General features: G+C 31.7%; 1 protein-coding gene across 5 annotated transcripts in view; it reads right to left on the bottom strand.

The window, feature by feature from the left end:
* Nucleotides 1-3,434: 3,434 nt before the first annotated feature.
* LOC143073382 (RRP12-like protein) overlaps nucleotides 3,435-21,859 on the bottom strand; it is a 67,104-nt gene continuing 48,679 nt past the window's right edge. For all 5 annotated transcript variants that reach the window (XM_076248878.1, XM_076248880.1, XM_076248882.1 and 2 more), the window contains 17 exons: nucleotides 20,449-20,600; nucleotides 20,140-20,207; nucleotides 19,738-19,831; nucleotides 17,989-18,147; nucleotides 16,570-16,650; nucleotides 15,531-15,639; nucleotides 14,989-15,096; nucleotides 14,418-14,575; nucleotides 13,944-14,035; nucleotides 11,977-12,132; nucleotides 10,938-11,116; nucleotides 10,051-10,164; nucleotides 9,697-9,785; nucleotides 5,874-5,940; nucleotides 4,634-4,698; nucleotides 4,334-4,416; nucleotides 3,435-3,608 (listed from right to left, as the gene is read on the bottom strand). In XM_076248878.1, the coding sequence (XP_076104993.1) occupies nucleotides 3,515-3,608; nucleotides 4,334-4,416; nucleotides 4,634-4,698; nucleotides 5,874-5,940; nucleotides 9,697-9,785; nucleotides 10,051-10,164; nucleotides 10,938-11,116; nucleotides 11,977-12,132; nucleotides 13,944-14,035; nucleotides 14,418-14,575; nucleotides 14,989-15,096; nucleotides 15,531-15,639; nucleotides 16,570-16,650; nucleotides 17,989-18,147; nucleotides 19,738-19,831; nucleotides 20,140-20,207; nucleotides 20,449-20,600 (1,868 nt within the window). In that variant the 3' untranslated portion in view covers nucleotides 3,435-3,514. The remainder of the gene's footprint in view (nucleotides 3,609-4,333; nucleotides 4,417-4,633; nucleotides 4,699-5,873; nucleotides 5,941-9,696; nucleotides 9,786-10,050; nucleotides 10,165-10,937; nucleotides 11,117-11,976; nucleotides 12,133-13,943; nucleotides 14,036-14,417; nucleotides 14,576-14,988; nucleotides 15,097-15,530; nucleotides 15,640-16,569; nucleotides 16,651-17,988; nucleotides 18,148-19,737; nucleotides 19,832-20,139; nucleotides 20,208-20,448; nucleotides 20,601-21,859) is intronic.

The raw sequence follows: 21,859 nt of genomic DNA, 5'->3' as shown, positions 1-21,859 counted from the left end.
GACCCCTTGTAATGTATCCTCAATTGTGAAAGATATTTTGATGATGTTGTTATATTTATTAAGACTATGAACAATTCGTACAAACCATATAATGGTATGTTATTTTATATGATCTTTTTTAATGTTTTTACATTCTGTCAATAAACATTACTTTGATACACATTTAGTTTTATGTTTACATTAAAGTGTATATCAGACTTATATGTAATGCAGGACAGAGACAGCTATTTCCTTCAACTTTGAAAACAGATAAAATATTAAATTGTATTGTTGAATAATAAATATATTAACGATTGCTTAAAATGGATAAATTGCTGTGATGTATGGTTGAAAGATGCTTGTCTCTCAAGTGTCATGAATTTAGCGTCTTTATTCTTTATAGCATCCCAAAATATATTATAGATTCTTGTACAACACAGCTTGACCTCCAAAACTGTGTCTCAGATTTCTAAAAACATCAATAGAACAAATTTTATACCCAATTGAATTTAGTGGTCTCTTATGAATTGATGTTGCAAACTTCATTGAAGATTTATGAGAGAATGAAATACAATACTGTAAATTCAGAAATTATTGCGAGGTTTTTATTATTGCGAATAATGCGTCAGAGTTGTAAACGCAATAATTAAAACTCGCATTTTGTAATATCTTAACTGAATTAAGCATGACTTTTCTCAAAATCGTAATAATTAAAATCGCATTTAATTTAAAATGACAAAATCGCAATAATAAATGAACGCAATAATTTCTGAATTTACAGTAGTAAAAATCTGAGACACAGTTTTGGAGGTCAAACTGTGTTGTACAAGAATCTATAAAGTATTTTGGGATGCTATGAATAACAAAGAAGCTAAATTCATTCAAGTATGGACATCACAATATGGCAACTAATTACATAACAATTAATTATGTAATAATTATGTCATAATGAAATTATCACAATTTGAAAGATTAATCCTTCTTCTTTCTTTTGGTACCTCATTTATAGAATTTAAAGAAAGATGAGTGGAATTACATCAGTTTAAAGATGTCTGATTGGGGATGAAAAATCTTTGTATTGTGCTACCTTAATTAACACTTGGTACTTAGTCTAGCTGTTTCCTAAACTTGAAAACTATGCAATTAAGTTTTTGATAAATGATTGGTGTTCTCTGAGAATCTTAATTGATGACCCATTCTTCCATCAGGTATAGCTTTCAAAATTTATACAAAACAAGAGTGTCTAAAGTACACCAATGCCCTACTCGCATTATCATTTTCTATGTTCAGTGGACTGTGAAATTGGGGTAAAATAGTTACCATCATTCGAACACATGTGTACTCTGAAAATCATTATGCATTAGAAAAATCTGAAACTATGTGTGTAGTGAAAGTTTGCTGCATTAGCAGTACATGAAACTGCATTTGTTATGAAAAAAAGTAAAATAACAAGAATACAAAACTCCAATGAAAATTCAAAACTGAAAGACCCTTATCGAATGGCAAAATCAAAAGCTCAAACACACCAAACAAATAGATAACTGCTTTTTCATGACTTGGTACCTTGTGCATGATCAATACCTAAAGATGTGCTATGAAAAGTCTTGTCTATCAGCCAGTCCAGAAACTGTATGTTTTATGGAAGGCCTTGTGTAATGGCAATACACAAAACTGTGTATTATCGAATACAGAAGGTTATGTTCAACTTTCAGTTAAAGACAAGACTGGCAAATATGACTGTTTCCTGACCTCTGGTCATGTGCATTATCACAGATGACTAATTGTGTTGTCAAAGGCCTTACATATTAGCAATTCATGAAACCATGTATGTTATGGAAGGCCATGTGTATAAGCAATACCATTAACGATTTGTAATTATGTTTTGTGCTTCTCTATCACTGGTTGATGTCTCATTTTCATGAAGCCTGCACATCCTTATTTCAACAAAATAGACACAGGATATCTACAAAAAGATTGTTAGAGTAGGCAAAACTCCTGTAAAAATTACCGATCTGAGTTGAGTTGATTTTTTGTCGAGCCAGTGACTTTTGTCGCAGAAAGCTCGACATAGGGATAGTGATGCGATGGCGTTAGCTAACTTCTAAAAAGCTTTATATTTTAGAAGTGCTTCATACTTTGTATATGGATGCCTCATGTAACGAAGTTTCTGTCAGTCACATGTCCAATGTCTTTGACCTCATTTTCATGGTTCAGTGACTACTTGAAAAAAAAGTTAAGATGTTTTGTAATGTTGAATTCTCTCTTCTTATAATTAATAAGATAACTACAATTGGTGGTGTGTACCTTGCGAGGTCCTCATGCCCGTCAGACAGTTTTCACTTGACCTCGACCTCATTTCATGGATCAGTGAACAAGGTTAGGTTTTGGTGGTCAAGTTCATATCTCAGATGCTATAAGCAATAGGTTTAGTATATTCAGTGTATGGAAGGACTAAGGTGTACATGTCCAACTAGCAGGTGTCATCTGACCTTGACCTCATTTTCATGGTTCAGTGGTTATAGTTAAGTTTTTGTGTTTTGGTCTGTTTTTATTGTACTGTATGCAATAGGTCTACTATATTTGGTGTATGGAATGATTGTAAGGTGTACATGTCTAGCTGGCAGGTGTCATTTAACCTTGACCTCATTTTCACGGTTCAGTGGTCAAAGTTAAGTTTTTCAGTTTTGATCTTTTTTTCTAATACTATATGCAGTAGGTTAATTATATTTGGTGTATGGAAATATTTTATGACCTATATGTCAGTCGTACTGGTTTTATTTGACCTTGACCTCATTTTCATGGTTCATTGCTCAGTGACAAGTTTTTGTGTTTTGGTCTGTTTTTCTTAAAACTATAAGCAATAGGTCAACTATATTTGTTGTATGGAAGAATTATTAGCTGTACATGCCTGTCTGGCATGGTTCATCTAACCTTGACCTCATTTTCATGGTTCATTGGTCAATGTTTAGTTTTCTTGGTTAATGTTAAGTTTATGTGACAGTTGTAATAAAGCTTTATTTTTAGGACTATCAACATGATATCAATGAATAGTAAAGAAGGCCAGACATTTCAGAGTGTGCACTCTTGTTAAACTAATCTGAGATGATGCTGATGTAAACCTTTCAATTAACTTTTTATGAAATCAGACAAGGTGTTAGAGTGCTTACAATATTGTCGTATTTATTGATTTATACTACGGTACTAGGTAATCAATTACATGATTCTGACCATGGCTTTATGCTTATAAGATCAGGCAACTAAATTAACAGCAATAAAAAATTCTGACCACTGATTTACCACTTACAAAATTATATAAACAGATCTAGAGTAACCATTTTTTGTTTTATCAGTCCGACCAATGTGCAATATAGGCTACAACAAACAACCTTGATATTAAAGCTACAGAATGCCTTGCTTCTAATAAACTTAAATTCAATGAATATATCAACTAAATATACAATCTATGCATGTTTATTTCATTAACAATACTATAACATAATTTATCAACACTCAATAACAAAATAACAGTATGTTTTCACTTTTTATGTTTCTTTTTTGTTCCTTTCATAGCTCCCTTTTTGGCACCTTTCACTAAATTGTTAAACTGTCCTTGCATTTTGGCCTTTTTCCTGTAAAATTAAAACAGATATTATTAGTTTTCATACATCTACATAACATAATAAAAAAATATAACCAATTAGAAAGTGTTAATATAATTTCATTTCTTTATCTGATTAGTTCTGAAAACAATTGTATTACATTGAATGATGAAACTTTATTTGTTTTTGTGGGTTTGCTGTTTCATAAATATATTCCCTACAGAGCCATGAGAAATTACCATTTGTATGTTTAAACTTCACTAAATTCAGATGTTCTTTTCCATTTCAATGATTTTATCAAACTGAATCTTTTCAGAATTTCTAAGCATAAACCGTCTGCTAGTCAAAAGTATATTTTGGTTGACTGTTCCTTGTATGGCAAACTAAGCCCTTGGTTAGAAAAGGCATCAGTGAAACAACAATTCAATTGGACAATGATGAATGAGTAAATTCATTTCTAAGCCAGTTTTTCCTAACATACATAAAAATATTTTCTGATTAAACCTGTCAACTTGGGAAAAAAAAAAATTGTTTGGAAAAGATGCAGTTTTACCCTGATCATAAATGGCAAGACCATATACATCGCAAGTAGTAGCATAACAAACTGGGTAAAACTAAGTTTTTTAAAACTATCCAAATGAAATAAAAGCAAAAAAATATATATAAGAGTTAGCATCCATGTAAATAAAGCCCTTTATAGAAACATGACCCTATCATACAAGTCTTTTCAATGAACGCAGTAAATAACAATCTACCTTTTATTCAAACTCTGGAACTGGAGAGGTACATAGGCATATGGATCTGGTTGTCCTTTCTTCTTTATATCACCTTTAGCTTTCTGCAATTATATATACACCAAAAATTAAACAAACTATTATAAATGCTATTCGTTGGATTTATTCAAAAAACATTTTTTTAATGCAGCTTCTATGTTAATATTTACATCATATATTTTGATGTCATTGAATGTTTTACTTTGTTAATTATCCTTTTACAAACAAAAGTAATTTCTCATACAATTTCCTTTTTGTCCCCCACAAATTATTCCAGCCTACCTTTGCTCTGTATTCTTTACCATAGTCTGATTCACCAATAGGTCTGTGTATACCTTTACCACCAGCTGAAAATATTAAAGTTACCTCCCTTTAATAATTTGCATAAAACAAATAACAGTTCAGATAACATCAGGGTTGCATTCAATATTATACAATTACTGTCTTTTGATGAGGTAAATATGCGGTTTTATTGACTTTTGAAAAAATGATATTCACTAAGGCCGACGGCCGAAGTGAATATCAGTTTTTCAAAAGTCAATTAAACCACATATTTACCGAAACAAAAGACAGTAATTGTTTTATTCCATATTCCGAGGAGATAAAATGTATTTGATGACAAACATAATACCAAAACAAATTTTACATGAAACATTTAACCATAACGTAGCATGTCAAAGCGCGTGACGTTTAGCGCGGTGAATAACACTTTCTCAGGTGAATATGCTTTTTTATTCAAAATCCAATTCATATAGAGAAACCTACTAAAATAATACCAATATGGAATAATATAGTTTCTACACAAGGCTACGCAGATTTATGACTATTGAACGTGTTGCTAGCCTAGCTGCTACATAGATATTGATAGCAGCTAGGCTAGCTACTCATTTGGTAGACCAAAATTTACGTAGCACTACGTAGCCACTATGATCTTGAATGCAACCCAGGTCACCTCTATAGACAAAACATTGTTGTTCACCTTTGTTTATGTTTTTTTTCTGAGAAAGGGGCATGATAGCGAGAAGGCTACTTTATATAAGTATATATCTATAGGTAAAGTATATTTTTTGAAGGATTTTGACATCTTTCTATAACCTATAGACAATATATCAGCTAATAGCAGCTTTAGAAATGTCTAATGCTCGCAGCTGGAGACCATTTTGTGTCCATTGTATGTTATTTTAAGGTTCAGTGTTTAAACTTTAGGATCTTTTTTTATATTTAATAAATATCCCCGTTTATATACCAAATATCATAATAGATGGAAGCTCTTCAAATGTCAGTTACCAAGCAAAAAAATAATAAATAAAAATAGTATGATCAAAGTATTTGTATTACAGTTCTTCTAAAAAAGCATGCACAACAAAACATTGATCAACTTGCTTGCTATGTTTGCTTGGTTGTTTGCGCAAAAACACAAAACTAATTTAATGCGTCTAAATGTTGATGTGTCTCAAACTTTTTTTCTACATCTAAGAAATTAATTTTCTTATCTGCTATGCCCCACTACTAAAACATTTACCTTTATATTTAGGACGAGCAGATTCATCATCCGATCCCAAATCTTCTATTTTTCTCTTCTTGGATCTCTGAAATACAAGTACTTATTCATTCAACGTCAAATAATAATAAAATGTCTGTTAAATGTTATTGATTAGTAATTTATAACACACATTTTTTATATAAATTTTTTCTTATAGTTAATTTATACTTTTACATGAGGTTAAATTTGCTATATACTTTCCAAATAAAGAATGAATTCCAAAAGAAATTTTATTTGCAGATTATGTTTCTTAGTTATTAATTTTTGGATTATATGAGAAGATCAAAACCTTTTTCTCTCTCATTTTCTTGGATTTTTCATTCCTGTCAAACCATGAGCCATACTTTAACTAGGTGTTATTTTTTTCCCTAAACTTACCATCAACACACACCTGCAATAGCCTAGAACAAATAATTCCATTTTGTGAACAGCACTTTGAAACAAGTGAAACTGCGAGCTACTGCTCACTGATGATACCCCCGCCGCAAGTGGATAATATTAATAGTGTAAAAATATGCAAGTGTTCAGTAAACAGGAAGTTGTCGAGTGATGAATCTGAAAACGCATCACACGGTATAGCTGACTTATAATCAAAGCCTTAAAGGCTGTAAAAGCAATTGCTGCCATGTTAATGTTTGGGGACTTTTATTTTTCATCCACATATATACAAGAATTAAACCTGACATGAGTGTTGTCTAGTTAAAAGTAAGAAGGTTTTAACTTTATATAAATAAAAGACTTTAGCAGAAAGTCATTTTTAATATGTTTTATATTTCACAAGGAGACAACACGTTTACCAGGCTAAAGTTGGGGTCAAATATACATGTGCTGAAACATATAACTCAAAAAGAAATCATCATGGATTATCCCCTGGTAGTGTTTGTAACTTCCTTGGCAATAATTTCCTTTATTGATTTAATTTTAACAATTTTCATTATTAATTTATATTTAACCATTAACAATGATTAACACAAATGATTAAGTTAAAACATTTCAACTTTCCAGACGCAAATGTTAAAAAACGGGAAAGAAATAAAATATCTTACAAGACATAAACATGTAAAGAATAAATGTATATTTCAGCTTAATAAAAATATTTTCATAATGTTACTTTGTCATCATTTTTAAAACTAAGTTCCAAACATTATTGCTCAGTTGATACATGTATGTGTCCTTCTGATGCGGTACGAGCACAGGCACTTGTTTCTATCCATAGGAAGGTCGATTATCCATATAAATAGTTTTATATGGATAGTCGACCTTCCTATGGATAGAAACAAGTGCATGTGGGTACGAGATAACTACAATTCTCATGCAATCCCGAAAAGGGGGGTCATCACAGACAAACATGACATTAAATCGTTATCACTGAACTAGTATATATATTGTATAGGGGCCAGCTGAAGGACGCCTCCGGGTGCGGGAATTTTTCGCTGCATTGAAGACCGACCTGTTGGTGACCTTAATTCTGCTGTTGTATGTTTTTCTATGGTCGGGTTGTTGTCTCTTTGACAAATTCCCCATTTCCATTCTCAATTTTATTATACGAACAAGAACAAACAGCTCTACGTTGCTTTGATATTTATCAATTTTCAGGAAACATTGCGAAAAATCATCTTCAATATTTCGAAAACATGTGAAATAAAATTGCTAACACGGTGGACCGTCGAGTGTCAACAAACGTAGTAAACTTGTTCACTGAAAAGACGAGGATAATGGTTTCATCTGACATTTGTTATGCAAACCCAGTTTTGATCATGATATTTAAAAAGACGTACTTTTTTTCAATCTATGTATTAATAAACTAGAAAATTCCAAATTGTAAATATCTCTTCATCTGGACCGACTTGGCATCTACTACGTTTGGACAGGTCCATTTCATTAGTAAGGTGATCGATAAATATTACGGAGTTTTGACAGAAAAGGAAAACGAACTTATTGTTATGTGTTTTCAACAAGGGTTTCGTTCCGCTAAATTATTTGCGCAAATAAAGTTTGTCTATTTTTAGATTACAGGTAATAATTTGACACTACGCATTAACCTGTGTAGTGATTTTGATTTTACGATAAATGTATGAATGAACGATAATTTTATGAATGAACAAGAGCACCTGACCTCTTAAAGAAACACAAATTAAACATAAAAAACCGTATTTATTACGAGATAATTCAGTTAAATTTTCAATACTAAATCAACAACTGAAATGAATTCATATTTTGTTGAAACATCGAACGAACGGCGGAAAACGGAATCGCATTTATAAAAATGTACTTTTTTTCACTCGGACTTCTATGTTATTTGATAGTCAAACGGTTGACCCTTTAAATACAAAAATACATCTACAAGAACATATTCTGAAACTTCTTAAATCCACTAACTTTTTTTTAAAGTTTCAAGCTATGTATTGCATTAGAAAACATACATAGGTGTTAAAGAATGACTGACCAGGAGCCTGTTTAACAAAATACTATGGCTTGATCTGGGCGGAGTCTCTGATCTGGGTCACAAAGATGGCCATACGCGACGGCATAAAAAAAAAACGGCTTTAAAAATCCTGAAACCAAATTTCAGAAATCCTTGTATTGTAGTGCCTGAGAAAAATGTGACGAAAATTTTTAACTTGGTTATCATGTGTAAAATCAGACAAGTGTTCGGTAAACAGGAAGTTGTCGAGTGATGAATCTGAAAACGCATCACACGGTATAGCTGACTTATATAATTCCTGAAACCAAATTTCAGAAATCCTTGTATTGTAGTTCCTGAGAAAAATGTGACGAAAATTTTCAACTTGGCTATCATGTGTAAAATCAGACAAGTGTTCGGTAAACAGGAAGTTGTCGAGTGATGAATCTGAAAACGCATCGCACGGTATAGCTGACTTATATAAATCCTGAAACCAAATTTCAGAAATCCTTGTATTGTAGTTCCTGAGAAAAATGTGACGAAAATTTTCAACTTGGCTATCATGTGTAAAATCAGACAAGTGTTCGGTAAACAGGAAGTTGTCAAGTGATGAATCTGAAAACGCATCACACGGTATGGCTGACATATATAAATGTTGATACCAAATTACAGAAAGGGTGGATGTGTAGTTCCTGAGAAAAATGTGACGAAAGTTTCATGGGACGGACTGACTGACGGACGGACTGACGGACTGATTTTCAACTTGGCTATCATGTGTAAAATCATACAAGTGTTCGGTAAACAGGAAGTTGTCGAGTGATGAATCTGAAAACGCATCACACGGTATAGCTGACTTATATAAATCCTGAAACCAAATTTCAGAAATCCTTGTATTGTAGTTCCTGAGAAAAATGTGACGAAAATTTTCAACTTGGCTATCATGTGTAAAATCAGACAAGTGTTCAGTAAACAGGAAGTTGTCAAGTGATGAATCTGAAAACGCATCACACGGTATGGCTGACATATATAAATGTTGATACCAAATTACAGAAAGGGTGGATGTGTAGTTCCTGAGAAAAATGTGACGAAAGTTTCATGGGACGGACTGACTGACGGACGGACTGACGGACTGATGGACGGACTGACGGACAGACAGAGGTAAAACAGTATACCCCCCCTTTTTTAAAGCGGGGGTATAAAAACAATTTTAATTTTGGCCTTTTCAGGGCTTTTTATAGCCGACTATGCAGTATGGGCGTTGTTCATTGTTGATGGTGGTATGGTGACCTATAGTTGTTAATTTCTGTGTCATTTGGTCTATTGTGGAGAGTTGTCTCATTGTTAATCATACCACACTTATTATTTATATATCATACTTAACTAGGTGTTATTACTAACCTTATTCCCAATACCTTCAATAGCCTGAAACAAATCCTCCAAATCCTCATCTTCAGACATCTGACTTTGACTATGACCTTTTCGTTTTTCTGAATTTTAAAGAATATAAAAAGTTTTCAAAATATGCCAGAATGTGTAATAAAAGTCTGCCTGTAGATAACCTGTTTTATTATAAACTGTTACTGTACAATAAGGGAGAAAATAAAATGAAAAACTAAATATTTATGCTTACCCAGATATGCATGTCCAGATTAAAAAAAAAAAAAATTTCAAGGTGATCTTTTTAAGAGAGAATCTTTTAATGGTCATTTTTATAAGAGAGAATCTTTCAAGGTCATTTTATAACAATTTTACCTTCATCACTGTTATCTTCTGTAATAATAAGTCTGCCGTCTGATGCTGTTTTATATTGCCGCTCTTTTGACTTCTTGGATTTGTTTGCATCAGACTTATCCTGTGGTCTTGTTGCTGCAAATGATAAATTGTTGTTTATAATTGTAGGAAAAAAACCATCAACAGACGTTTGTCAACTTGTAAATGAAGAAGTCACAAGTCCTTTAAGACAAAAAGTGTAGGTAAAATCAAATATTAAAAGTTTTTTTCCAGGATGCTTTTCCCCTTTCAAGTTTTTTTGAATATCTATGAAAGGAGTGTTATACAATAGCGATTGAAGAGTTCCCGAGCTGAACCCTTGCCTGGCGAGTATTGATTTTTGTTTGGGATGGTGAATTTAGGGATCTGTGCAAAAACTGTGTTTATGTACCTGAAAGTCATTAAATAGAACAAAATATCATATTTCCAATATAGTCAAGTGAAAGCAATACTCTAGTTTAACCACCTACTTTAAAAATGATTTAGCTACATGTATTTCTGATTGTGTCATCTTCTAAATCATAGTTTATTGACCTAAAATATGATGCACTTGCTAGAAGCATATAAATAATTTACCAAAATGTTAGCTATTGTGAACAACACTTATCATGTAAATATATTTGTGGTTCTTGCATGTGCTCAAAATTTCCCACTCCAATTTACAAATATTGTAATCTGTCAATTATACAACTTGTTCCTTCTTATAATTTCCTTAATTGCTCCTCTTCAGCCCTGCAGTTGGAATTAATGAGTTTGTCTATCACTCATTTGTATTTTGCTCCTCTACAGTCCTATCAATATTAAAAGTGAGTTTATCAATAACTTATTTGTATTTAACTTTGAATACTACGGTTAATTAAAGTACAAACCCATGACTTTCTTTGATGCATTTGTATCCAGGAAATCAACAATATCATCAGCACCTTCTTGTAACCATGCCAACTTAGCTTTGATTGAGTCCTTATTTTTCTTTGACTTTTGACCTCTAGATTTTTTATTGTCCTCATCTTCCATTTCTGAATCTGACTCTCGTAATAATTCCTCAACACTGTAAAATGCAAATGATTTCAAAAACTTATAAACCGATTACTTATTTTTAGCAGAGGGACTCCATTTCTGAATCTGACTCTCGTAATAATTCCTCAACACTGTAAAATGCAAATGATTTCAAAAACTTATAAACCGATTACTTATTTTTAGCAGAGGGACTCCATTTCTGAATCTGACTCTCGTAATAATTCCTCAACACTGTAAAATGCAAATGATTTCAAAAACTTATAAACCGATTACTTATTTTTAGCAGAGGGACAGTAAATAACCTATATATTATAAAATTTCCATATCAATCCAGGACTGTTTTTGAATATGGTAATTTTAACCTATCAATTATATATAATGTACAATCAGGTTGATTTATGTCAGTAATTATGGATGGTAGTAGATTTTGCTGACCTCATTATGCATACCATTTTTTGTTACACCTTAAACAAGATATAGCTCACAATTTTCATTTTTTGTATCAAAATGTCCTTTTACTTCCCACTTGGTTTCTATCATTATAAACTTGAGAATTTTTTTGTATCCTGGTTAAAATTGAGTCTATATTACACAGATGCCCCATCCACACTTTCATTTTCTATGTTCAGTGGAAAGACACAGACCAGAAAACATAATGTCCATAAATGGGGCTTAAAAAATGAAACAGGATTATAAAAGCAATAATTTTAACTTATTTTGAAATTATTTATATGAATAAAACAGTATTTATCACAATATCTATAGGAATCCATAGGTGTCACCATGTGACGGAAGTAATCCAATCACATCATCACTAATTCAACTGAATTGCCATAAAAGACATTAAAAAGCCAATGGCTTGAAGTTTTTTTCCTTATACAAAAGACAAACCTTTCTGGTCGTGCTCTCCTATGTTCTTCATCGCTGTCCTCATCTTCTTCTGTTCTCTCTTCTTTCTTTTTCTTTTTATTTCTTTCCTGTGTCTTTCTTACATTCATCAATACTTTATGAATACTTAAGGGTGCCATGTTTAATATTGTCTCATACCTGTACAAAAGACAATAAAACTATACTCCTATTTTACTAGGTACTAATTTTTTTATATTGAGGAATAATAGTATTTTGGTGAATATTTGATTTTGTAGTTGTTTCAAGATCAAGTTTTGCATGTACTTATATTAATAATTTTGTACTTTAATGAACCTTTAAATTTGTGGTTAACCTATACCAAAGAAGTTCAAAAGTTGGTAACCCTCAAATAATAATGAAATGACAGTATATGTAACTACAAATGAATTTTAATGATCTTAATAATCTTGGTATAAGTAAACATTTTTTGTGTGTTATTAAAGCTATTTATTCTCAAGTTGAATGTGCTATTAAATTAAATGGGCATATGACCGAATGGTTTATGTGTAAATTCAGGCCTAAAACAAGGCTGTGTTTTGTCGCCGATTTTGTTCAATATTTTTATAAACAGCTTAGTTAGGGATGACATCAAAAGATCGATGTAGGATAAAAAACTTAAATCAAATAGTTTGGGGGTGGGGGGGTTAAAATTCTGCAAGTTTTGTATATCAAAAATCGATTTTTACATATATCCCTATTGGTAAATCAATTTTTCCCAAATTAAGTTAAGAGGGGGGTGGGGGGGTCAGTGAAAAAACTATGTGAATTAAGTTTTTTATCCTACATTGAACTTTTGATGTCGTCCCTTACAGATATTAAAGCATTAGATATTGGTATTGATATTGATGGTGAAAAAGTTTGCATTTTGTTATATGCAGACGACATTGTACTGATTGCAGAGAATGAAAGCGATTTGCAATTACTCTTAGATGTTTTAAACATATGGTGTAAAAATAAGTTATTAAATGTTAATCACGAGAAAACTAAAATTGTACATTTTAGAAATCCTTCTGTACAGCAGACAACGACATTGTTTTTATTTAATGATAAGCAGATATGTATTGTACAAAGCTATCAATATCTGGGTTTACTATTAACTGAATTTTTAAATTATGATGTAATGACTAAAGCTGTAGCCAAATCAGCGAACAGGGCATTAAGTTTGATTATTGTAAAGAGTAAGGCCCATGGAGGTTTCCACTACAGTACATTTACTAAACTATATGCTAGGCTGGTCTGGCCAGTAATAAGTTATGGTGCAGCCATTTAGGGCACCAGAGATCTTTCATGTATTAATGCTGTCCAGAACTGAGCTATTAGGTCTTTTATGAGTGCGGGTAAATATACCGAAACGATGCAATTCAAGGGGATATGGACTTGAGACATCCAAGTGTTAAGCAGTGGACTTGTGTTTTTCGACACTGGGCTAGATGTAACATAATGTGCACAGATAGATTAAATCATAGAATATTTAAATGGTGTTATAGAAATGCTCTTCATAAGAGAAGAAATTGGTGTTTTAGGATTATGTCTAAGTTACAAGAATGTAATTTAGATTTGTATACTGATTTAAATAATGTATTGTGTAAACAAAATATTACGCAAATAGAAGAATTTTTACTTGATAAGTATATAGAAAACTGGCAAAATAAAATATTGACACAAGATGTTGGTAAAAAATTGCGGACTTATAAATTGTTTAAAGACAGTTATGGAAGTGAATTATATTTATCTAAAAATTTATCTTATAGATATAGAAGTGCTTTTGCTAAATTTAGATGGGGAGTAGCTCCGTTGAGAATTGAAACAGGACGGTATGAAAATAACAATGTAGACGAAAGAGTGTGTTTTATGTGTAATGAAAACATAGAAGACGAAAAACATGTAATACTATCATGCCCTTTATATGCAGATTTGCGCTTTTGTCTATATAGCGTATAAACACATACCCAAATTTTTTGATTAACTTGGCATATATTTCTTTGGCTTTGAACCTGAAATGTTGTCTGCAGTCGTCCTTCATACTAGTAAGACTGGACATCTGTAATTCAAAAGTTTTTTCAATACCAAAACTTTGTTTTCATTAAATCCAGAAAACTTCAAATGTTGTATTTTATATGTCTAGTGGCAAACAGTTTGTGAATATTTTAAGGATGAAAATCAATTTTGAAGGTCAAATATTTCAATGCAGATAACTTTAAAATGTAATTTATTTTCAATTTTTTAATATTTGAAAACATCACACAAAAGCTTGATGAGTACTAATTCATTGATATGGCACAGTGTTAATCTAATTTAGAAAGAAAACAATAGGCATTAAGCCTATCGTATGACTTTATTTAAATCTTGATCCTACAAAAAATGAAATCAAGCTTTGTACATAAGATTCTGAAAGGGAAACAAATCCTACTCTTCCTACTTACTATCTGTTTAAGATGGGATGCTAGTTGTACATCCTGATATGCTGACAGTAACACTTTGATGAAAGCTAAAGCTGACTTGACCACCTCTCTAGCTTTAGAGGTCAGAAGTAAACAAACACTTTCTATTATGTTTCCCAGGAGATTGCCATCTATACTATCTGGTAAAAAGTAAATATGTTATCCAAATTAATTGAAGTTGTCTACAATTTCACAACCCTTCCAATCCAAATAAAACATTCTAAATGTAAGAATTTGCCTTTTCTTTATTTTATAAACAGTAAATCAGACTACTCACATACCAAATATAGTATCCTTTAATAGTATAACAGTATATTTATTTATATATACAGATGAGAGGAACATTTTGTTATTACATGAATTACATTTCGTTTCCAAACTGAAACACAATAATTGGTGGTATATTGAGTCTGTGGGGCTTTTATTACACTGCTAATGTGGATAACTTAAATTACCAACATGCTTCCTATCAATAAAATGTTTTAGATTTACATATGAACCAGCCAATGTCACTATTTATAAATAGATTATCTAGTCTATAGTAATAAATTACCTTTGAACTCGTATAAAATTCTTGTCAGTGCTAACAGTGTACAACTGACCATCTGAGGTGATCCTCCTAGACCAGCTAATATCATCTTAAAATATTTACAGATTACATCTGAAATCAAAACTTTAACTTATATTGACTTTATAAAGAAAGTTAAATTATATCTGGATAAAATTTGAACACCATATTCAGTAAACTATGACTAATATAGAAAGAAATCAGAGGTACTTATTGAAAAAAATATAGTGTTGATACATTATAAACTATGGATACACATTTCATGGATTGTGTGGCTCCATGGGAATCATAAATTTGAATGTTCAATAAATTATATTTTTCTTATTAGAATGTATGCAGTCCTTATTAAAACCATAACATTAAATATCCACAAAAATCCAAGTTTTTCCTCAATCAACAAAATTTTTACCATGAAAATAAATGAATCCACAGAATATTTAGACAGATCTAATAATTAATTATATATTATTTACAACATTGAGTATGTTTAATTTGTGGATACTTATTATTTCAGCCTAAGATTTTACCATCTTGAGATTCATCTGACTGTTCTATCTGACTTTTACACATCTGTACCAACAAACTATAGGCAGCTGTTCTGGCTCTCTCTCCCACTTCTCTGGTGCATAAGATAGCCTGTTAAAATTAAGTTAGAAAGTTGATGGTGATACAATAGCAGCTAATAAGGATCGATTATTTCATTAATAAAGAAAAAAAGAAGCAATTTTCATTTCAAGAGGGTAATCCCATTAGTTAAAACAAATCTTCCTGAGGGTCCTCAAAAATAATAATAACATATTGAGGGGTTTGATGGGTTATTTTCGTTCTTTCGTGATCAGCACATTTTCGCTATCGTGATCTGTTTTTCTACAGATTTTTTTTTTATATATTTTTTGTGATCCGTGATCATGGAAATTTATTTTTTGTGAATCGTGATTGACAATTAAAGTATGTACAATATTATAATGATATTTACGCATTATACAATTATTAATCTGCCCTCTTGATGAAAATTGAAACATTTTTATTATATATCAAGTGTTACAATTCAGCTTTGAAAATATAAGCACGAAAATAATTTTTAAACCTTTTTTTCTTCAAAGTGGCAATGAAATATACAGACATCTATTTCAGAATGTCTTTTTTAAATGTTAAAGTCCAAGTTATCCAAGTATTTAACAACAATGATATCACTGCCCTGTGAATACAAACTCTCATAGTGGAAAGGTGTGTTCAATTCGAATCTTAATTGACAAGAATTGAGAGTTTTTTTTTTTAGGTACTATGGCTTCCTCGGCAGTCCCCACAAAAAACAAAACAAAAATTGGCCCCAAAAATATAGCCAGGAGTTACTAGAAGTGGTATTAAAAACCAACAGTCAAGCAATATATTTAAATGGTAGGACTTAAGAGAATGTTCAACACTTTTATGTAAGCAATACCATGTCTTATCTTAATGCGAAGTATCATTTGTCAATGTCAAAAGTTTTATGAAGACTAGAATTAAAAGAAGAAGAAATACTATTAAAATGTTAAGCCATCATACTTCATAGGGAGACCTAATTACCTCAGGAATAACTGCTAACATAAATTCTGGTTGTTCTGTATCAAACTGCTGGAACAAGTTTATCAAACATCGAAGTCGAGGCTGTAATAGAAATCACAAATCCACAAATTAGTAAATTTTTATTTGTAAGATCCCCAGTCCATCATTAATTTATTGATGATATTAAAAATATATTTTTGGTGTATTATTGTTCAATTTTTTGTAAAAATTACAACTGACATGAAACACAAAGTGATGAAAAATGTACATAATAAAAAATATCCATGTGAAAATGCTTTATCAATGTTTCTTCTGACTCAGGAATACCACTGAATAGCATTAAAACATATATAAATGTCTTTCCTGGTATTAAATCTTGCTTTATATTGTATTCAAACTTAATGTTAGTAACTGCAAAAAAGATATTTAAGTGACTACTGCCAGAACAAAATGCCATTAAGAGTTAACAGGTATACTTTATTCCTTCAATTCATGGTTATAATCTAAACAATGTGGATTTTTGAAGCGTTTTTCAATACCTTTGAGTCTTAGTGTACTCTCATATTCCCTATTTTGATTTTGTTGTGAGTCCCACACAAAACATGCTTTCAAACATGATATGTAAAAAGATTCATTGCCAGGTGAACTTAGTCTGAAAAAATCGAAAAATCTTTTATTCAAATCTGTTTAACAATTTGATTTGCTGTTATCTATTTCTTTTTTTTACACTGGTGCTTGGTACAGACAAACTCTATCATGTTTGAGTTGACAAAGCAGAACTTGATTTTGATTACTTACAAATCGAACATTAAAACTATTGATCAAAGTTTTCAAATGATTGCCAATTGTTTATCCATTTCTATTGAAAGTAAAACAAGAGGTTCTCAAGAGCCTGAATCGCTCTCCAAATTGTCTGAAAATTTCAGGACTGATAGATCTTGAATAATTTTAAAATAGTTTAACCCCATATCAGATTTGCTCTAAAAGCTTTAGTTTTTGAAATATAAGCCAAAAACTGCATTTGACACCTATGTTCTATTTTTAGCCATGGCGGCCATGTTTGTCAATGGATAAAACTTCGGATACAATTTATTAACTAGATACCCTAAAGAACACTTAGTTTAAGTTTGAAGGTATTTGGCTTAGTAGTTTCAGAGGAGAAGATTTTTTAAATAGTTTACGATGACAGACGACGGATGCCATGTGATGGCATAAGCTCACATGGGCCCGAAGCTAACAAAAAGACAGAGAATTTTAAACGTGGGTAAAAAAATCCAAAAGAGGGAGATTCTATAATCCTGCAGTGGAGGGGACCAGCAAGCAGGAGATTTCAGAAATTTCATCATTTGAGTAAAAAATTCCAACTGAAAATGGGAGGGTTTGCAGGTATGCTGAATGACAATATAAGTGCTGACTTTTTACAGTATTTAAACAACTTACTGCTTTAGACGAAGAACTAGATGATGACAAGGATGTTAATAATGTTGACTGTATGTCTGACAAGTTCTGGGATATAAAGGTTTTACAGCCTGCTGAATTTCCAATACAAATCTCTTCTAATATTCTGTACGACTTCTTCTGTAATGTTTTGTCTAAAGACTGCAACAAATAAAAGAAATTGATACTTAAACAGTAAAACAAATATGTTATCAAAATTATTGCAAATACAACAGACCAAATTGGTAAACCAACTCCTCTGAAAACCAGATGCACAAACAACAAGTGAAACTGCGAGCTACTGCTCACTGATGATACCCCCGCCGCAAGTGGATAATATTAATAGTGTAAAAATATGCAAGTGTTCGGTAAACAGGAAGTTGTCGAGTGATGAATCTGAAAACGCATCACACGGTATAGCTGACTTATATAAATCCTGAAACCAAATTTCAGAAATCCTTGTATTGTAGTTCCTTTGAAAAATGTGACGAAAATTTTCAACTTGGCTATCATGTGTAAAATCATACAAGTGTTCGGTAAACAGGAAGTTGTCGAGTGATGAATCTGAAAACGCATCACACGGTATAGCTGACTTATATAAATCCTGAAACCAAATTTCAGAAATCCTTGTATTGTAGTTCCTGAGAAAAATGTGACGAAAATTTTCAACTTGGCTATCATGTGTAAAATCATACAAGTGTTCGGTAAACAGGAAGTTGTCGAGGGATGAATCTGAAAACGCATCACACGGTATAGCTGACTTATATAAATCCTAAAACCAAATTTCAGAAATCCTTGTATTGTAGTTCCTGAGAAAAATGTGACGAAAATTTTCAACTTGGCTATCATGTGTAAAATCATACAAGTGTTCGGTAAACAGGAAGTTGTCAAGTGATGAATCTGAAAACGCATCACACGGTATGGCTGACATATATAAATGTTGATACCAAATTACAGAAAGGGTGGATGTGTAGTTCCTGAGAAAAATGTGACGAAAGTTTCATGGGACGGACTGACTGACGGACTGATGGACGGACTGACGGACTGATGGACGGACGGACGGACAGACAGAGGTAAAACAGTATACCCCCCCTTTTTTAAAGCGGGGGTATAATGAGAAACAGCAAGAGACAACACATGATGAAGACGGTATTGTTAGCATTTACATTAAGACCTTGATATATTGTATAGACAAGTACAGACTTGTTGTTTAAATACCTTTTTTTTTTTTTTTTTTAATGGGTTGGTGTATTATTCATGCATATCCTACTTTTTCATGTAGGTATATTACCCTGAGTGTATGGTACTTTTTCATGTAGGTATATTACCCTGAGTGTATGGTACTTTTTCTTGTAGGTATATTACCCTGAGTGTAGGGTACTTTTTCATGTAGGTATATTACCCTGAGTGTATGGTACTTTTTCTTGTAGGTATATTACCCTGAGTGTACGAGATCTATCCTATCCATGTCAAACCAGCCTTTACATCGGTTATATTCTATATCTGTGTTGAACATTTAGCATTATGATACGAGATCAAAATATATTTGCCATAATAATGTGTCCATGTATTTTGCTGTCTGCCTGAAGATAGCTACACTGATGATGGAATAGATAAACATTCTCGTAAAAAATGTTCAAAGGACATGAATTCATAAGATTACAGCTATCATTTTTAAGATTCCAAGACCTTAATGTGTCTAGTCTGTTAGAATGAGGTTACCTCCCCTTACCCACAATAACAATAATTTACCTGCAGGTAACTACACGCTATACTATACAAATGTTTTATTCTTTTATCATCTATATAGGGTAACTCTGTAATGGCTATGTCTAATAATGAATGCCTGAAAATAAATAAAACAAAATTAACTGTAATAAAGTATTCACAGGGATGAGAAAGGAAATCTGCTTATCAATTCTTATTTACTCCCATTAAACCAAGCATATTTTGTCTCTGACCCACAAATGACTTGGAACAATTATATAAATTTCATATAAGGTCATGAGTCAAATAAAAATTTGTTGAAAATCATCCTTTGGAGAAATATTTGTAGTGTAGAAGGTATATAACAACTGTAACACATATTTGAAAATTTCATGATATAAGGTGAAAATTGATGAATTAGCAATAAATGGTTTAGTAAGTTTTTACCTTTTAGAAGGCGTAATATTTTCTTCTTCTAATTTCTCGGTACATTTATCACAGAAGGTAGACACCAACTGAAATAGACAGAAAACAGAACTCAATATAGCATATGGATAAAAACACTAATAAGTCAATATTTTCTTTTTCTTTTTTTTTTTAATCTAAATTCAGTTTAACATAACACATTTAGTATACATTTTGGTCCAATATCTGTTCAATTTTGTACAAGTATTTGATAAATGGAAAACTTGTCTATGCATTAAATCTATAAATATCATTAGATTTTTTTTAAAGACATCTCAGATGTATACATACATTCATATCAGCAATCTGTAAGTAACATTTTATGGTTTCTAATACAGCTAACTTCACAGGATCTTTAGTATTGTCAGATTCAGCAGTAAAAATGTTGAACAAAATTGGCAAAAAGTTTTTAGCAAACTTTGCCACTTCTGTTTTACTCTCCTCTAAAAAAAGAACAATTTTACAAACACATTAACAACTTAAAAAAGACAATACAAACTCATAAAAATACCACTAAATTTACATGGTACTGGATTAACTTTTTAACTATTCTATCGGTAATTTTTATTATTCTTATATAATGGAAATCTGAAATCATGTTTGTCACAGTTGATTTGGGAAATTAATGAACATCAAACAAGAGGCTGTCACAACGACAGCAAACCGGATTTATTAACATTTATTTGTGTCCTGGCAATATCACAAGAACCATTACAGATGAATGGTGAAAGTGAAAATCGTCAATATCAAATTTGACCTCCATTTTGTCATCAGTATCAACATATTAAAATTTGAAAAGCTTAGATTGAAAGGTTCATGAGTAAATGCAACAACGTGAATGGAAACGCCATTTTACTCCTGAACGGTAAAAGTCAAAATCGTCATTATTGAACTTGACCTCTATTTTGTCATCAGTAACATCATATTAAAATTTCAAAAGCTTTGGTTGAATGGTTCATGAGAAAATGCACGGACACGACGGGAAACACCATTTTTCAATCTTTCAAGAACCATAACTCCTGAACGGGAAAAGTCAAAATCGTCATTATTGATCTTGACCTCCATTTTGTCATCAGTAACAGCATATTAAAATTTGGGAAGCTTTTGTAGAACAGTTCATGCATAAATGCACAGACACGACTGGAAACTCCATTTTTCAATCTTTCAAGAACCACAACTCCTGAACGGTAAAAGTCAAAATCGTCATTATTGAACTTGACCTCCATTCTGTCATCAGTAACAACATATTAAAATTTGGGAAGCTTTGGTAGAACAGTTCATGCGTTAATGCACAAACACGACTGGAAACTCCATTTTTCAATCTTTCAAGAACCATAACTCCTGAACAGTAAAAGTCAAAATCGCCATTATTGAACTTGACCTTCGTATAGTTGTCAGTAATAACATATTAAAATTTTAAAAGCTTTGGTTGAACGGTTCATGAGTTAATGCACGGACAACATTTGATTGCCGCCCGCCGTACATCCCCAAATCAATAACCGACATTTTTGTCACAAAAATCCGGTTTAAAAGACAGGATTTATTTGATATAACTGAAAACAAAATCACTTATATAGAGTTTTTATGTAGCCGTAAATGTTAGTTAAGGTTGTACCTAACACCTGGACTCAAATAATTTTGGCTAGTATAATTTTCATAAAATTTAGACAAAATACTTACTTTGACCATATTGACAAAAATA

The sequence above is a fragment of the Mytilus galloprovincialis genome, chromosome 4 (genome assembly GCF_965363235.1).
Source record: "Mytilus galloprovincialis chromosome 4, xbMytGall1.hap1.1, whole genome shotgun sequence".
Lineage (NCBI taxonomy): Eukaryota > Metazoa > Mollusca > Bivalvia > Mytilida > Mytilidae > Mytilus > Mytilus galloprovincialis.
Note: the sequence above shows the minus strand (reverse complement) of the source record. Positions and strands in the feature narration are given on the sequence as shown.